At 50.5% G+C, this 16,921-nt stretch overlaps 5 protein-coding genes across 5 annotated transcripts; 3 read left to right on the forward strand and 2 right to left on the reverse strand.

The window, feature by feature from the left end:
* Positions 1 to 214: 214 nt before the first annotated feature.
* On the reverse strand, positions 215 to 1,531 carry N7462_011371 (SDR family oxidoreductase; the record flags this gene model as incomplete). Its single annotated transcript, XM_057083085.1, has 5 exons — positions 215 to 721; positions 813 to 1,103; positions 1,172 to 1,304; positions 1,376 to 1,427; positions 1,510 to 1,531. The coding sequence occupies 5 exons, from the start codon at positions 1,529 to 1,531 to the stop codon at positions 215 to 217; spliced, it is 1,005 nt and encodes a 334-aa protein (XP_056928440.1).
* A 1,583-nt stretch (positions 1,532 to 3,114) lies between these two features.
* On the forward strand, positions 3,115 to 10,488 carry tor (putative TOR pathway phosphatidylinositol 3-kinase TorA; the record flags this gene model as incomplete). The annotated part of the gene is made up of 4 exons (XM_057083086.1): positions 3,115 to 3,241; positions 3,313 to 4,264; positions 4,319 to 10,004; positions 10,099 to 10,488. The coding sequence occupies 4 exons, from the start codon at positions 3,115 to 3,117 to the stop codon at positions 10,486 to 10,488; spliced, it is 7,155 nt and encodes a 2,384-aa protein (XP_056928441.1).
* A 777-nt stretch (positions 10,489 to 11,265) lies between these two features.
* Positions 11,266 to 13,067, forward strand: N7462_011373 (uncharacterized protein; the record flags this gene model as incomplete). Its single annotated transcript, XM_057083087.1, has 4 exons — positions 11,266 to 11,585; positions 11,668 to 12,097; positions 12,155 to 12,291; positions 12,344 to 13,067. The coding sequence occupies 4 exons, from the start codon at positions 11,266 to 11,268 to the stop codon at positions 13,065 to 13,067; spliced, it is 1,611 nt and encodes a 536-aa protein (XP_056928442.1).
* A 343-nt stretch (positions 13,068 to 13,410) lies between these two features.
* N7462_011374 (putative NAD binding Rossmann fold oxidoreductase) lies at positions 13,411 to 14,584 on the forward strand (the record flags this gene model as incomplete). Its single annotated transcript, XM_057083088.1, has 2 exons — positions 13,411 to 13,737; positions 13,844 to 14,584. 2 exons carry the CDS (start codon positions 13,411 to 13,413, stop codon positions 14,582 to 14,584), a joined length of 1,068 nt encoding a protein of 355 aa, XP_056928443.1.
* Positions 14,585 to 15,263: 679 nt separating this feature from the next.
* N7462_011375 (inositol oxygenase) lies at positions 15,264 to 16,214 on the reverse strand (the record flags this gene model as incomplete). The annotated part of the gene is made up of 1 exon (XM_057083089.1): positions 15,264 to 16,214. The coding sequence occupies one exon, from the start codon at positions 16,212 to 16,214 to the stop codon at positions 15,264 to 15,266; it is 951 nt and encodes a 316-aa protein (XP_056928444.1).
* Positions 16,215 to 16,921: the final 707 nt, after the last annotated feature.

The raw sequence follows: 16,921 nt of genomic DNA on the forward strand, positions 1-16,921 counted from the left end.
ATACGTCCATCACTTTGTTGAAGCGAATGTAATATGGAGAAGTAAGTACACGATTTTTAATAACAGCTCGGCAAAAAAGGCATCTTCTGGTGGTAAAAGATTGTGAAAGACATGTGCTCGCATCAAGCTCAAAGAAGACTCCATGGCGCTGTTTTCGACCGATTTTGAGCGACATAATGAACTACAAAACGAGATTTCCCAGTCGCATTGCGAATCAAGCCCCCACTGCTAGCAACGAGCTAATCGTGTCCGACACGGTCTCCTTAAAAGATCGATACTTGATGCCAAGCACTTCCTTCGATTTGCTGTTGTCAATCTCGTAAATGTCGGATGGGAAGTCACTGGGTGAATCGTTGGGAGGAAGTTTTGAGTCCAATTCAGGATGAGTCTCGCGAACAATGTCAACGATGTCCTTGTTCGAAAAGAATCCGGCCGTCACAAAAAACCGTTGACCCCCTGCCTCAGGGACCTCAATGGCCCGGACATGCGCGAGGGCCACATCGCGCACGTCAACGTAGAGGAAGGTACCTGTGGGCGCGATTTTCTCCTTCATTTGGCCTTGGATGAGGTTGCGCATCCGCTGATTGGAGGTGTTGATGGCGTCGAGGGAATTCAGATAGTGAACAATTGGACCGAAGACCAATGGAGGATTGATCGTGGCGATATCGAAATTAGGCTTTTCTTTCTCCACAAAATCCCACGCAGCCTTTTCGGCAAAGGTCTATATGTCCATCAGGATCAGCATTTCTCTTGAATCTCCTATATTGCTTTTCTCCCTTGATTCGAGGCTCTTGAGAAGATTTAATGCTTACCTTGCTAGCTCTGTATACATTGGAATGGTCCATGGCTTCCTGCCAGGTCACCGGGTTCCATTCTTTCTCGCTATAGACTTTCGGATGCTGCTTTGCGTTCACGATGGCTGCAAAGGAAGACGTAACCACCACTCGCTTGACGGATGGAGCATAAGCCTTGATGGCCTTCAGTATACCGGTGGTTCCCTTGATCGCAGGATCTAAGAAATCTTTGACTGGGTCATCGATGTTGAAATGGAATGGGGATGCGGTATGAAGGACGTAGTCAAACGGAGGGTTGGACTTGACCGCCTATTTTCAGAATGACCGTCAGTGTCGGAGATCGAACGAGAGTCGTGGTCAATAGATGGTCTGCTTACCTCGTCAAAGGCTCCATCCTGAGCGACATCTTTCACTATCACGAAGGAAAGCTTCTTCTGAGGTGTATTGGGGTGGTTTTCCAGGATTCGCTTGCCCTTCTCCTCCGATCGGACGGTAAAAACGACATCGAAGCTGCAAAATCGAGGCTACTGGTTATTTGAATTCCTTTCGGTCAAAGAGTGCAAGAATATCTCGAGTCATACCTGTGTTGAAGGAGAATATCCACGATGTGGGCGGCGATAAAGCCGCTACCGCCTGTGGTTGGCTATGATTAGGCCTATGTCCGATGATGATATAGAGGGGGCAGGGGAGTGAGCATGAACGTCTCCATACATACCGGACAGAAGAACTTTCACCATAATGTTGACTTGAAGGAAGTACAATTGCAGTTAAAGATGGTTGAGACCGGATGGTTGCGCCTGGATCCCGGGTTTATATCTTTCAATAGTCCTTGGTCTGCCCCTCCATCCCGGATCCCGTCATTGCCCCCCACCATGGTTCACCAGATCCACAGCTGCTCAGCATGATTACAAATAATCGTCCCAGGACTCTTCGTAGAAACACTTAGTTTCCGAGCACGGGATGTCAATGGTTCAATAGTTCCCTCAGCCCATGCCTTTCTTGTGTGGGTGGTCAGTGTTAACTTGAAAGCCCATCCTGCACGGATGACCGGTCATATCCCCGGAGATAGGCGGTGATACAAGGACCTGCAAGTCCCGGTTTCATTAAGATAATTCCTAATGCCGAACGCAGTTCCCGAAGATTAGGAGAGTCGGTGGAACTGCACCTACCCATACCTTGATTGTGACCGAACTGAACACTGGCCGGAGTGACAACGATCTTGTACCATGGCCGACGCGCCAATTTACGGCTGCGGCATGGTAGGAGCCGCCTGCTCTGGCTAACGCGATGGTATAATCAACACAGAGCAGGCCGCAAGTGGGCATTCTTATGGATTCGGAAAGCTTGACCGCGTAATTGAATGAGGTGCGGGAAGTATGGAAGCTCAGTGATGTTAGCGACATCTTTGGACCCCAGGGCTTTACGCCAATATTCTGCCAGTCAAAAGCTTCACAAGTTGCTTCACAATTACTGGTATCTAATAGGATCACTCCGCCCTTCATCCTCAGACATTGCTATCACGCGATCTGGTGTTGTGTTAGGTGTTTATATCGCTATTGGCATTACTCTCACTACCCCACTATACTACTATCAGTACGAGCATTAGAACTTGGAGTCACATGAGAAGTAGAAGAAGTATATTAATAAGAGACGGAGTGAGATTGATATATAGCATACACGCTCCCATATCCTGATTATTGGTATGTAGCCTACCGCACTCATCTACTTCACTCACGTCACTGTATACCAGTACAGAAGTACTAAAGCCCAGACCTAGACTCGGAGATCCTTGTAGCCCGTTGTCCGGTGTGTATCAGAAGCCTGCAATGCCGCTCGGAGCGTGTGATTCGTAAAAGGCACCCGCTGAGAGACTGCTGGTCCCATCCGCGGAGCTGGTTGAAGACAAGAGCAATATATTGCTTCAGAGAAGCCTCCTGGTTGCCCCTATCCCCATCCGGTGGCCTGTTCTCTAAGGCCAGCGTAACGTTCACACCTTGGTATCTTCGTCCCCCTCTCAAACTCTTGAACTATAAATCGTAGGGATGCCGTAGACTTAAAAATGACAATCCATTGTATAGTTTCATTGAAAGCAATCAACCAGTAGCTTCGAGTTTCGTCGGTCGCATCATCTAACCTAGTCACTCCTAGTGAGCGTAGGTGACTACAGCAAGTCAATCCGCCGTCGAACTGGCAAAGGCGGAGATGGTCCGTGCGGTCAACCTGAGGCTCACACCTGACCCTCTCCTCCGCAACTCCTCTGTGCCCTGCTGCTTCATATCCCAGGGCTTCCAATGTCTACCCGGGGCCGTGGCTTGCAATAATGGCGCAGGCAAGTCCCATTACCGATGTTACGCAGAGACTATTTGTGGACCTGAAATCAAAGAGTGATGAGGTGAAGACCCGAGCTGCCGATGAGCTCTATGAGAACGTGGTCGCGGTGTCTCGCGGTACGTATGATTTGGAAACCCCGCCACAAGCTGCCCTAGACCTCCACTGACTCTCCTTTGTATTGCTGCAGATTGGCCCTCGGAGAAGTTTGTGGAATTTTACAACGCGGTTAGCCAGCGGATTGCCCAACTAGTCGTGACTGGCAATGATGCCAACGAACGAGTCGGCGGACTCCTCGCCCTCGACCAACTCATCGATTTCGATGGGGTGGACGCCGCCCAGAAGACCACCCGATTTGCCAGCTATCTTCGCAGTGCCCTTCGCAGCAACGAGAATGCGGTGTTGATCTGTGCGTCCCGGTCCTTAGGCCGCCTGGCGAAACCCGGCGGGGCACTCACGGCGGAGCTGGTCGAAAGTGAGATCCAGTCTGCCTTGGAATGGCTACAATCGGAGCGTCAGGAAAGCCGACGGTTTGCGGCCGTATTGGTGATTAAGGAGCTCGCGAAGGGCTCGCCGACCCTGCTCTATGGCTTCGTACCGCAGATTTTCGAGCTCGTCTGGGTTGCGCTTCGAGATCAAAAGGTGCTCATTCGAGAGACTGCAGCGCAGGCGGTGGGTGAATGCTTCAATATCATCGTTGCTCGGGATGCACAGGTCCGCCAATCATGGTTCGCGAGAATATACGATGAGGCTTTGCTGGGTCTGAAATCGCACAATGTGGACTGGATCCATGGATCGCTCCTGATACTGAAGGAGCTGATCCTCAAAGGCACAATGTTCATGAAAGAGAACTACCGGAATGCCTGTGAAATCGTTCTTCGGCTCAAAGACCATCGAGATACCAAGATTCGCACCGAGGTGGTCTACACCATCCCAATCCTCGCATCTTACGCCCCAACCGACTTCACTGAGGTCTATTTGCATCGATTCATGATATATCTCCAGGCACAACTCAAGAGAGAAAAGGAGCGCGATTCTGCGTTTGTCGCTATTGGAGAGATCGCAAATGCGGTGGGTCCGGCTATTGCTCAATATCTCGATGGAATCATAATATACATCCGAGAGGGCCTTGCGATGAAAGCGTAAGTCTTCAATGCCCCGGAAAATTCATCTATATTCCACCTTCTCACCCGCAGCAGGAGAAACCGATCAGGTGTCAAAGAGGCTCCTATGTTTAAATGCATCAGCATGCTCTCCTTGGCCGTCGGGCAAGCTCTCAGCAAATATATGGAGGCTTTGCTGGATCCAATCTTTGCCTGCGGTCTCAGCCAATCATTAACACAAGCCTTGGTAGATATGGCTCACTACATCCCGCCCATCAAACCAACGATCCAGGAAAAGCTTCTTGACATGCTCAGCATCATCCTCTGTGGAACACCTTTTCGTCCACTTGGCTGTCCCGAAAACCGTCTCCCACCTATGCCATCCTTCGCCAAGGATTTTCCTCTTCATGAGCCCCATTCCGATGCTGAGATTGCCTTGGCTCTTCACACCCTGGGCAGTTTTGACTTTTCCGGCCATATTCTGAACGAATTCGTGCGTGATGTTGCCATCAATTACGTGGAGAACGACAACCCCGATATTCGCAAAGCCTCAGCTCTCACGTGCTGCCAGCTTTTCGTCCATGATCCGATTATCAACCAGACTAGTGGTCATTCAATTCAGGTTGTCAGTGAGGTCATTGACAAGCTCTTAACAGTGGGTATCGGCGATCCCGATTCTGATATCCGACGTACGGTCCTTTGGTCACTGGACCGCAAATTCGATCGACATCTAGCTCGCCCAGAGAACATTCGTTGCTTGTTCTTGGCAGTCAACGACGAGGTATTCGAAGTCAAAGAAGCCGCTATCTGCATTATTGGTCGCCTTTCCAGCGTAAATCCAGCTTATGTATTCCCACCACTGCGAAAATTACTGGTTAATCTTTTGACTGGCCTTGGATTTGCAAATACTGCTCGTCAAAAGGAAGAAACGGCTCAGTTGATCAGCCTGTTTGTTTCCAACGCCACCAAGCTTATCAGAAGCTATGTCGACCCGATGGTCACAGCTCTTCTACCCAAGGCCACGGACAGCAATCCAGGTGTGGCTGCTACCACCCTCAAGGCTGTGGGAGAGCTTGCCAATGTCGGTGGTGGAGAGATGAAACGCTATTTATCAGAAATCATGCCGATCATCTTGGACTCTCTCCAGGACCTTTCTTCTCATACCAAGCGTGAGGCTGCACTACGAACGCTAGCGCAGATATCTGGCAATTCAGGCTACGTCATTGAACCGTATCTCGAATATCCGCATCTTCTTGATGTTTTGATCAACATCATCAAAACCGAGCAAACAGGTTGTCTAAGAAAAGAAACCATCAAACTTGTGGGCGTCCTTGGCGCCTTGGATCCCTATAAGTATCAGCAAATCAGTGACGTGGAGCCGGATATTCATCATATTAATGAAATCCAAAATGCATCGGATGTTGCCTTGATAATGCAAGGCCTTACTCCGTCTAATGAGGAGTACTATCCGACAGTGGTCATCCATACATTGTTGCAAAATATTCTGCGGGAGAACTCGTTGGTCCAATATCATTCCGCCGTCATTGATGCAATTGTCACCATCTTCAAGACTCTGGGTCTCAAATGTGTGCCATTCCTCGGGCAGATCATCCCTGCTTTTATCTCCGTCCTCCGAAGCTCCCCTGCCAGCCGCCTTGAGTCATACTTCAATCAAATGGCTATTCTGGTCAATATCGTGCGTCAGCACATCCGTGCATTCTTACCTGAAATTATTGATGTGATTCGCGAATTTTGGGATGCATCATATCAAGTGCAAGGCACGATTCTGTCACTGGTCGAGGCAATTGCCCGGTCTCTGGAAGGAGAGTTCAGAAAGTATCTTGCTCGTTTGATCCCACTGATGCTAGATACTCTTGAGAAAGATACCACACCTCGCCGACAGCCATCTGAGAAGATTCTTCATGCTTTCCTGATCTTCGGATCTAGTGGGGAGGAATATATGCACCTGATTATTCCCTCAATTGTGCGTCTTTTCGACCGACCACAAAACCCCCAGAGCATCCGAAAGTCTGCTATTGACAGCTTAACTAAACTGTCACGACAAGTCAATGTATCTGACTTTGCTTCTTTTATGGTCCACTCTCTGTCGCGAGTTGTAGCAAGCCCCGATCGCGTGTTGCGCCAGGCTGCTTTGGATTGTATCTGTGCCCTCATTTTCCAACTTGGCCAGGATTTCACCCATTATATCCATTTACTGAACAAGGTTCTGAAGCAGCATCAGATAACACACGTTAACTATCAAATTTTGGTGACGAAGCTTCAAAAGGGGGATCCGCTCCCACAGGACCTTAACCCCGAAGAGAACTACGCATTCCCCACCGATGATACCAGCTTTGCGGAAGTTGGGCAAAAGAAGATCGTTGTTAATCAGCAACATCTCAAGAATGCGTGGGATGCTTCACAGAAGTCCACGCGCGAAGATTGGCAGGAATGGATTCGACGCTTCAGTGTGGAGCTTCTGAAGGAATCACCGTCTCCAGCACTTAGGGCATGTGCCAGCTTGGCTGGTATTTACCAGCCCCTTGCTCGAGATCTTTTCAATGCCGCCTTCGTCTCTTGCTGGACCGAGCTCTATGACCAGTACCAGGAAGAGCTTGTTCGTTCAATTGAGAAGGCTCTTACTTCCCCGAACATATCACCGGAGATCTTGCAGGTGCTTCTCAATCTTGCTGAGTTCATGGAGCATGATGATAAGGCTCTCCCCATCGACATTCGTACTTTGGGCAAATATGCTGCCAAGTGCCATGCATTCGCCAAAGCTCTTCATTACAAGGAACTCGAATTTGAACAGGATCAAAACTCGGGTGCTGTTGAGGCTCTGATCACAATCAACAATCAGCTTCAGCAATCTGATGCTGCTATCGGTATCTTGCGTAAGGCACAGGCATACCGTGATGTGGAGCTGAAGGAAACATGGTTTGAAAAGCTGCAGCGGTGGGACGAGGCCTTGGCTGCCTACAAAAAGCGCGAGAAGACCGATCCAGACTCATTTGGCATCACGATGGGTAAGATGAGATGTCTTCACGCCCTCGGAGAGTGGAAAGTTCTCTCAGATCTTGCGCAAGAGAAATGGAATCAAGCTTCTCTGGAGCATCGCAGAGCCATTGCTCCTCTTGCTGCCGCCGCTGCATGGGGTCGTGGCCAGTGGGAATTGATGGATTCATATCTCGGTGTGATGAAGGAGCAGTCTCCAGATCGGTCCTTCTTTGGTGCAATTCTTGCCATCCACCGCAATCAATTCGGAGAAGCCAACTCCTACATTGAGAAAGCACGAAATGGACTTGATACGGAGCTTTCCGCCCTGCTTGGGGAATCATACAACCGGGCTTACAATGTTGTCGTCCGTGTCCAGATGCTTGCCGAACTCGAAGAGATCATCAAGTACAAGCAGAATGTTGGTGACCCAGAGAAGCAAGAGGCAATGCGCCAGACATGGAATCAGCGATTGCTTGGATGCCAGCAAAATGTTGAAGTGTGGCAGCGAATGCTCAAGGTCAGGGCCCTTGTCACAGCCCCTCGCGAGAATCTTGAAATGTCAATTAAATTTGCAAATCTTTGCCGGAAGTCCAACCGCATGGGCCTTGCAGAGCGATCTCTTGCTTCTCTTGAGACTGTGGTCGTGGACGCAAATGGCACGCACACAATCGCACCCCCTGAGGTTACGTATGCTCGTCTGAAATTCAGCTGGGCAAATGGAAACCAGCAAGAAGCCCTTCAAATGCTGAAAGAATTCGCTTCTGGCTTAAGTGATGATCTTTCCAAGTTTAACACGTTAATTGTGTCTCAAAACGAACACCATGGAATGAATGGCGTCAATGGAGTTGCAGACCCAAGTCATCCAGAGGCTATCAGTCTGCGAGAGCGAATTGGCGATGTTGGAAAGTTCAGGAAACTCCTGTCAAAGAGTTATCTTCGACAGGGAGAGTGGCAGACAGCCATGCAAAGGGGCGACTGGCGACCAGAGTATGTCCGCGAGGTTCTCAGTGCATACTCTGCGGCTACGCAATACAATCGCGATTCATACAAGGCGTGGCATGCTTGGGCTCTAGCCAACTTCGAAGTTGTTACGACAATTTCTAACCAGGTCACCCGAGAAGGTAAACCGATTCCGGTTCCTACCCATATCGTCACCGAGCATGTGATTCCTGCGATTCGTGGCTTCCTGAGGTCCATCGCTTTGTCTTCGACATCCTCTTTACAAGATACTCTACGGCTGCTGACCCTGTGGTTCACCCACGGTGGAGATCATGAAGTCAACACGGTTGTGACTGAAGGCTTCACCGCCGTGAACATTGACACATGGCTCTCTGTCACTCCCCAATTGATCGCTCGAATCAATCAGCCTAATATCAGAGTCCGTGGCTCTGTTCATAGACTACTTGCTGAGGTTGGCAAGACTCACCCGCAAGCACTGGTCTATCCTTTGACAGTGGCTATGAAGTCTAATGTGACCCGGCGCTCACAATCCGCCAGCAACATTATGGAAAGCATGCGCCAACACAGTGCCAAGCTTGTTGAACAGGCGGACCTTGTCAGCCATGAGTTGATCCGAGTCGCTGTTCTTTGGCACGAGCTTTGGCATGAAGGCCTTGAGGAGGCTTCTCGCCTCTACTTCGGCGATCACAACGTCGAAGGCATGTTTGCAACCCTTGCACCCCTACATGACATGCTTGACAAAGGCGCAGAAACTCTTCGTGAGGTCTCATTCGCGCAGGCCTTTGGACGTGATCTCGCGGAAGCCAAGCATTACTGTATGCTTTATCGCCAAACTGAAGAGATTGGTGATTTGAACCAAGCTTGGGATCTTTACTACACCGTGTTCCGCAAGATCAGCCGACAACTGCCACAGCTGTCCATTCTGGATCTCAAATATGTGTCTCCTCGCCTCAAGGACTGTTCGGATCTTGATCTGGCTGCACCAGGCACATACCAGAGTGGCAGACCTGTGATTCGAATCATCAGCTTCGATCCGATCCTTCATGTTCTGCAGACGAAGAAGCGGCCAAGACGCATGACTCTCAAGGGTAGCAACGGAAGCTCTTACATGTATTGTCTGAAGGGTCACGAAGATATTCGACAAGACGAGCGAGTTATGCAACTCTTCGGGCTATGCAACACTCTTCTGGATAATGATGGGGAGAGCTTCAAGCGCCATTTGTCTGTCCAGCGCTTCCCGGCTATCCCTCTGTCTCAAAATTCCGGTCTTCTGGGATGGGTGTGTAACAGTGATACTTTGCATGCTCTGATCAAGGAATACCGAGAAAGCCGCCGTATTTTGCTTAACATTGAGCATCGGATCATGTTGCAGATGGCCCCCGACTACGACAGCCTCACACTTATGCAGAAGGTTGAAGTTTTCGGTTATGCCATGGACAACACCACCGGTAAAGATCTGTATCGGGTTCTGTGGCTCAAGAGTAAGAGCTCAGAAGCTTGGCTCGAGCGGCGCACGAATTATACCCGATCGCTTGGTGTTATGTCGATGGTCGGATACATCCTTGGTCTTGGTGATCGCCACCCATCTAACTTGCTGCTTGATCGTACGACTGGTCGCGTGGTTCACATTGATTTTGGCGACTGCTTCGAGGTCGCAATGCACCGCGAAAAGTATCCAGAACGTGTACCTTTCCGACTGACTCGTATGTTGACCTTCGCCATGGAAGTGAGCAACATTGAAGGAAGCTATCGTATTACCTGTGAGGCTGTTATGCGCGTCCTTAGGGAGAACAAGGATTCTCTTATGGCGGTCCTGGAAGCTGTAAGTCTTTTGTTTTGTCTTCATTTCTCCCTTCCTCTATCTATATCTATCCTATATTCATTACCGAGGAACTGCTCTAACCATCCCTATTCAGTTCATTCACGATCCTCTGATCAATTGGCGTCTCGGTGCCCAAGAGTCGCCCGAGCGTGCGTCTCTTACTGCCGAACGCCGCCAGTCCGTTATTGATGGTATAAACTTCGAACACGGCGTGCAACCCAGCACGTACACCCGCCATCGCCGACCTTCAATCCTGGAGGGCGGCATCCTCGATACCCAGGAAGGCATACCGGCCGAGGCTCGCGAGGCCCAGAATGCCCGTGCTTTGCAGGTTCTGGCTCGAGTGAAGGAGAAGTTGACCGGACGTGACTTCAAACACAGCGAGGAGCTCAACATCAGCGATCAGGTCGACAAGCTCCTTGCGCAGGCCACCAATGTGGAGAATATCTGTCAGCACTGGATCGGATGGTGCAGTTTCTGGTGAGACAGACAGACCCTTTTATTCACCCTCGCTATTGGGTCGCGAGACGGGTTTGTTTCGGAGTTCCCTGGCGTGTCTAGGATGCGACATGATGCTTTACCACCTCTTTAATGCATTCAAGACATAATTTTTCATCTGTTTTCTTTTTCCCCATTGTATTTAGAGTTACCCTGCTGCTGTCGTACTTGTCCTTATTTTCTCCCTCTCTCAATTTCTTTGGGGATCGCTGTTCACGTTCACGCCGTCTATCATGAGTTCTGGGCTGGTCATGTGTATTTAGACTTGCTTGTTGAGCGCTAACAAGAATAATCTGCTATGATATCCAGTTTGAAAGTAGTACCATCGTTTCTCTTGTCCCCAATCTCGAGGGTGTGGAGGGTGTGTTAACGTATTATTTGATTAACGAGCAGTTCATCCGGCTTCAAATATGTAGGAACGGGATACTAACTAACTAAGAAGCTGTGGTGCTGGGCCCGCAACATGTGACTTGGGAAATCCGGGGTAGCTGGAAACCACTTGGAACGCAGGCAGGAATTTCGAATACAGAAAATTGATGCTATTTATACTAAGATTCCGCTTCATTGCCAATATGATATTTCTTTATGACAGTCAAGCGCCATCACAGAGTATGCCGTGGTGATCGTCTATCTCTATACCTCATATGATACAAATGCCGAGGTCGGTGTGGTGGAGCGGAGAACCTCCTCTTTCCGAGTCCGACTCCTCCTCGCCTTTTACTCAACCATGGGCGGTTGATTTCGCATCTGGACCACATCCAACATGTCAGCCCCAGATGTTGTGCCTGGTGCAGCGGCAGCTGCTCCTGGGGATGCCTCTGATGTGAACACAGTCGTTCGCAACCTTCTCCGTGTCAGCCTGAGCGCCAAAGAGTACCGGGCTCTCCACGGGGTTGCGTCCAAACGGATCCCCACCATCCAGAACAAGTTTCCTTCGCCGTCGCGTTACGATGCGATTGTACTCTCAGCAAATAGGCATAATGAGGCTGCTCTTCGTACCTCGCTACGTGTTCTCGTCGGCTCAAACATTGCATTGAAGCTTGCCGAAGCGATCCTAAGCCGCATTCGAGGTGGCTCCAGCGAGTAAGTTTTAAGGGCTTTTATGTTGCTTGCTGATTATTACCTCCCTCAAGAAGGAATCTCAGTCTGACTGAAAAATGACTAGGAAAAAACCACGCACCACGCTTTTCCGCTCCCCGAATTTCCGCCTCTCGATCTCGCTGTCCCTCTTACTTCTGCTTCACCGTCTACTTTACCGTTTTCTTGTGCGCTTACGAGCCAATCTCCGCACCGATGATGCCAAACCATTTAGGGAGCGAAACCCGCGCATTTCGCGTGCCCTAACCTCGCGTTTTGCGCCTGCTGTTGGCGCTAGTGTGGCAGGCTTTGCGTTAGGAATTTGCCCCCAGGACCAGCTGCGGTTGACGGCGGCCATCTATACGAGTACCCGGAGCTTGGAGTTCCTCTATAATCTCATGGATTCCAAAGGCTGGCTGGATAAGCGCCCTTGGTGGTTCGGCAGCTGGCTGCTGATGCCTCTCTCGTGCGCTCAGCTCTTCCATGCCTTTGTGTTTGACCGAGAGACTACGCCGAAGGTTCGCCGAATACAACTCTTGTGACTATGCTGATAAGATGGCTGATTCATGTGCCAGTGGTTTGGGAATGTCATCCTGAAGCTTTCGCCGAGCTATATCGCTGCACGCCCAGACTCACTGCCAGACGACGTCGCCTGGCCCGAGAAGGAACAAATCGTGGATTCTCTTGCATCGATTGCCGATTTGCGCTGGCCGTGAGTTTAGAGGAACTCCTTTCTAGCTATACTACTGGCTCACACTGTCTAGGGCATTTGTATCGCCGATTCTCCACCCAACTGACCCCAACACTCTACCTTTGTCGGTGAAGTCCATTTCCCCGATCACTGGACCTGCGCACCCCTCGATCTCGCGCCTCTCTTGCGCTCTACTTCATCCCAGTGTTCCGGGCTGCAGCACTGCCTTCTTGCACCACATTCTCCTCTCGGTGCCGCCGCTGGCCCGATTTCTGACGACCGTCACTCTAGCCCTGACCATCCCCAAGCTCAAGAGCGTCCTGGCACAGCCGATCACCTCTATTAATAACCTGTCCAAGAGGATTATCATTATGACTACTGTTATCTCGACTGCAATCGGCTCCGCCTGGGGCAGCGTTTGTCTCCTGAACAGCACTCTGCCGCGCTCCACCCTCCCAACCAAGCGGTTTTTCCTCAGCGGTGCGTTGGGTGGTCTTCCATTCCTGTTCCTGAGTAACAGCCGTAGTGTGTTCCTGTACTTCTTCCGTGCGGCCGTGGACTCGGCCTGGAAGACTGGCGTCAAGCGCAAGCTGTGGAAGGGTGGTCGGGCTGGCGAGCTATGGCTCTTTGTGCTCTCATGGGCCGTGATTGGATCTCTGCTCGAGGCACACCCCTCCACCATCCAGAGTGGTGGCCTCCGTAAGGGTCTGATGTGGTTGCGAGGTGATGGATTCAATGATCCCGAGGAGGCTGAGAAGCGCAAGTTGCGACGGGTGAAGAAGCCGGAGACCGAATAGCGGCCTTGGCAATTAACCCTTGTTTCCTGACTGTCTTATTTTTCTATTTCCCGGTTGTTGTTTTCGGGACGTTCATCTTATACCATTAATTTATTCACCGTTTCATTCCAATTGATCAATTGATCAAGTTCCATGCGCTGGAAATCGCTTTCCGACTCCACATTTCCGGGGTTTCGCCTCCGAAGCAACCAAGCAAACGCTCGGAGGCCATTCTCCGCATCCGACGATCCTCCCGGCATTTATAGAGTCGGTGTGCCAACACCTCCATTTTGCTTGGGATTTTCTCTGTCACTTTCATGCTTCTGTTTTTGTCATTTATTACACCCTTTTTGCTCAAAATACAATGTCTGCACACAGATTAAAGATTGGCTGCGCCGGTCTTGGTCGCATGGGCAAACGCCATGCCAAGAACTTCCTTGAACGAACTCCTCGGGCCCAGCTGGTCGCTGCCAGTTCACCCGATCCTACCGAGCTAGAATGGGCCAAGATACATCTCGAGCCGTTTGGTGTGCGATTGTATCAGAACTATGACGACATGCTGAAGCATGAAGGCCTGGAAGCCGTGGTGGTTGCATCGGCGACCGCTGTGCATGCCGAGCAGGCGATCAAGGCGATCAAGGCTGATAAACATGTTCTTTGCGAGAAGCCGCTATCCACCAGCGTCGATGTGGTAAGTCAGCGAAGCTCCTCTCTCCTTTATGTCTCTACATCTGGCTCTGCAAAAAAATCGACCGGGGAAGGTAGTAGCTCACTATATACTTCGTATGGCCATCTAGTCCCAATCCGTCCTCGATGCAGCCTCCCAAAAGCCCAACCTGAAGGTGATGTGTGGCTTCTCTCGCCGCTTTGATGCCTCCTACCGCGACGCCTACAACAAGATGCGTGCCGGCGCAATTGGAGCACCCTCTGTGCTCCGCAGCCAGACCTGCGACAAGCTCGACCCATCCGGGTTCTTCGTTGCATACGCCCAATTCTCGGGCGGCATCTTCGTTGACTGCTCGATCCACGACATTGACCTGGCGCTGTGGTTCTTCGGTGCGGGCAGCAAGGTCAAGTCCGTGTCGGCGGTGGGCATCACGGCTGTGGAGCCGGACCTACGCAAGCATAACGACCGCGACAATGCAGTCGGCTTGGTCGAGTTCCACGACGGCCGCATTGCATACTTCTACGCGTCGCGTATGATGGCCGCCGGCCAGGAGGACACCACCGAGATCATCGGCACCAAGGGCAAGCTAGCCGTCAATACGCAGCCGGCTGTCAATCATGTTCACATGTACGACGACACGGGCATTCGGCGGGAGCTCCCGCAAACCTATTATGATCGCTTTGAGTATGCGTTCGTCACAGAGGCGAATGAATTTACGGCCTCGGTGCTGGACAATAATCCGCTTCCGTTGGACCTCACAACTGCTGTGCAGGCGGTGCGGATTGGCGCAGCGCTGCAGGAGTCGCTAATCAGCGGGCAGAAGATCTCCTTCGATGAGCAAGGGAACCGTACGCAGATGGCTCGTCTATAAAACGAAGGAATGGGATAATGACGATTTGGTCACAGAAAGCGACTCACATGTAGCGTGGCATGCAGTAAATACTTATAATGATGCTATGGATTCTTGTATTTGCAAAGAAATATTGAATCATCCGAACCTTTATCCAATCTATCTGTGAACTTCTTTTAATACTTCTACTGTTGCTGTTAATGTCTATCAAGTGCCCATGCCAGCTCTTAGGGCCGCAATTTTAGAAAGTGAATAGTGATCTACACCCTACTGTATAGCAGAAAGCGATTGTTGAGTCAAGAAATTGATGGAATTTCGAAATTGGCCGAATATCTGATGTCAAGTTTAGTGGGCCAGGGGGAAGATACTTCAACTTCACAACGAAAAGTACATTCAAATGTCATGAATGTCTTGTAGTTATCTACGGCATGAAGTATTATAAGGTAATATCTAGAAGAATGAATCTAGGAAGTCAACTGTAGATTGTACGGGCTCGTATCCAGCTATATGACTGGTTTGATATATTCATTCGCAACATGTAACTGTATAGGTAATCGCTTCATCATAACAACATGTAAAAAGACCAAAAGAACTCGTGGGAATCTCATCAGAAAGAAAGGGTGGAGAGAACAGGTTATCTAGAAAGGAAAGGGTGCAGTGCAAATATGGGCATGGATCCTTTTTCTTTTCCAAAACTGGTTTACCAGCGAATAACCTTGTTGGGGAAGTACTCATTAATGAGCTCCATGTAGTAGGGCTTCAATTCCTCAGCGCTGGGGATTCCATCGCTCTTGCTGTACAGGTCATAGGGGTTGAATGCCTTGACTGCGCGCAACATCTCCTTGTCATGGTCATCCATCAGCTCATGGTAGGCGCCGGCGTTGTGCCAGGGATAGAAGGAGTGGTAACGGATCATGGCTAGAGCCTCATCCGGCAGCGTGGACTGCTCCTTGGCGATGTGGTAAAGGTACTCGTCGTGGCCCCAGGAGAGCATGACCTTATCGAGACCACAGCCGGGGCTGTAGATGCCGAACTTGGTGTCGTAAACAGGATGCTCAAAGTCCTCGTTTTCCTTGAACGACTCGCGGCCGTAGATGATCCGCTCATCAAAGCCGCAGCCCACAGGGAAGGTGTCGCCGACCACGTCCCACTGGCCCTGGGCGTCGAAGAAGAAAAGCAGCTTTCCCAGGTCATGGATCAGGCCAGTAAGCTGCATCCAACGGGGCTTGCCGTCACGCCGAATGGCTTCGGCGGACTGTAGGAGGTGCTCGATCTGTGAGAGGCTGGTATCCGGGTCAGACTCGTCGATCAAGGTGTTGAGCTTCTCCATCGCCTCCCATATAGTCATTTCGGCGCGGGTCTTGCTGTGGAAGTCATGGCGGGCCTTGAGGTTGTAGGCAACGGTCTGCTTAGTGTGCTGCTCCTTGTAGAAATTCTTAACCCGGTCGCAGGCATCCTCATACTGACGGAAGGCGGTTTTATCCTTGCCCTTGTCAAACTCGGACTCTTCGTATAGACCCTTCTCCTTTATGGCGTCCTTGAGGACGTTGACCTCATCGATGGCGTCAGAGAGTTCCTCCAAAGCCTGGCCATCCCGTTTCTTGTTGAAAATGGGAGCAGGTGTGTCTTCGGCAATAGCGACAGGGGCCATTATGTGTAGGTGTATATATTTGAGAAATGCAGTTTTCTCCGGATTTGAGGAATCAAAGATCTGCGCAGGGTACTCTGAAAAATATGGTGAGACACAGCACAATTTTCTTGCAAGAGAGTATGTTTCCAACAACAGAAATAATGCAACTCCAGCAAGAGATCTAGAACCATATATAAAGATCGAGTCCCATCGCGTCTATGTTTCCGAGGGCGAGTATCTCCAGAAGCGTAAGACAGCCGCTCTCATAGGTAATTTTCCCCGGGGATCGACCATGATTTGCAGCCATTGTTTGTGCGAACAACCATCATTCAGCAAGATCACGGATTCCAGAATCCGTGCCGATGAAGTTTCGGCCTCCCTATGGACGCTAGCCGTTGTCCCCACACCCCCGGAGCGCGAACCTGGGTGATGATTGGCCCCGAGGGCTGCGACGTGGGGAAGTGATGTCAACTGGCGCCGAGTTCAAGAGACAGGATACTGGTTTCCGGTGCTGACTGATGGGTCGCAAGTGTTTGGTTGTTAAGCTATTTTCGCCGGTGCTTACCCGACTGGGATGCCATCCTCTTTCTTCCCATCGTCGTTTTGGTTCCTGATTTCTGATTTCTGCACTCGTGGGGCCCTCGATTGCTCGACTCGGGGCCCCAGTTGCCGATGCTGCGGGGTAGATCCTTCGCAGACCAAGGCCTTATGAGATAGAGAGGACGGCG

This window comes from Penicillium macrosclerotiorum (assembly GCF_028827735.1).
Source record: "Penicillium macrosclerotiorum strain IBT 26536 chromosome Unknown utg000011l_segment0_segment0, whole genome shotgun sequence".
NCBI classification, from domain to species: domain Eukaryota; kingdom Fungi; phylum Ascomycota; class Eurotiomycetes; order Eurotiales; family Aspergillaceae; genus Penicillium; species Penicillium macrosclerotiorum.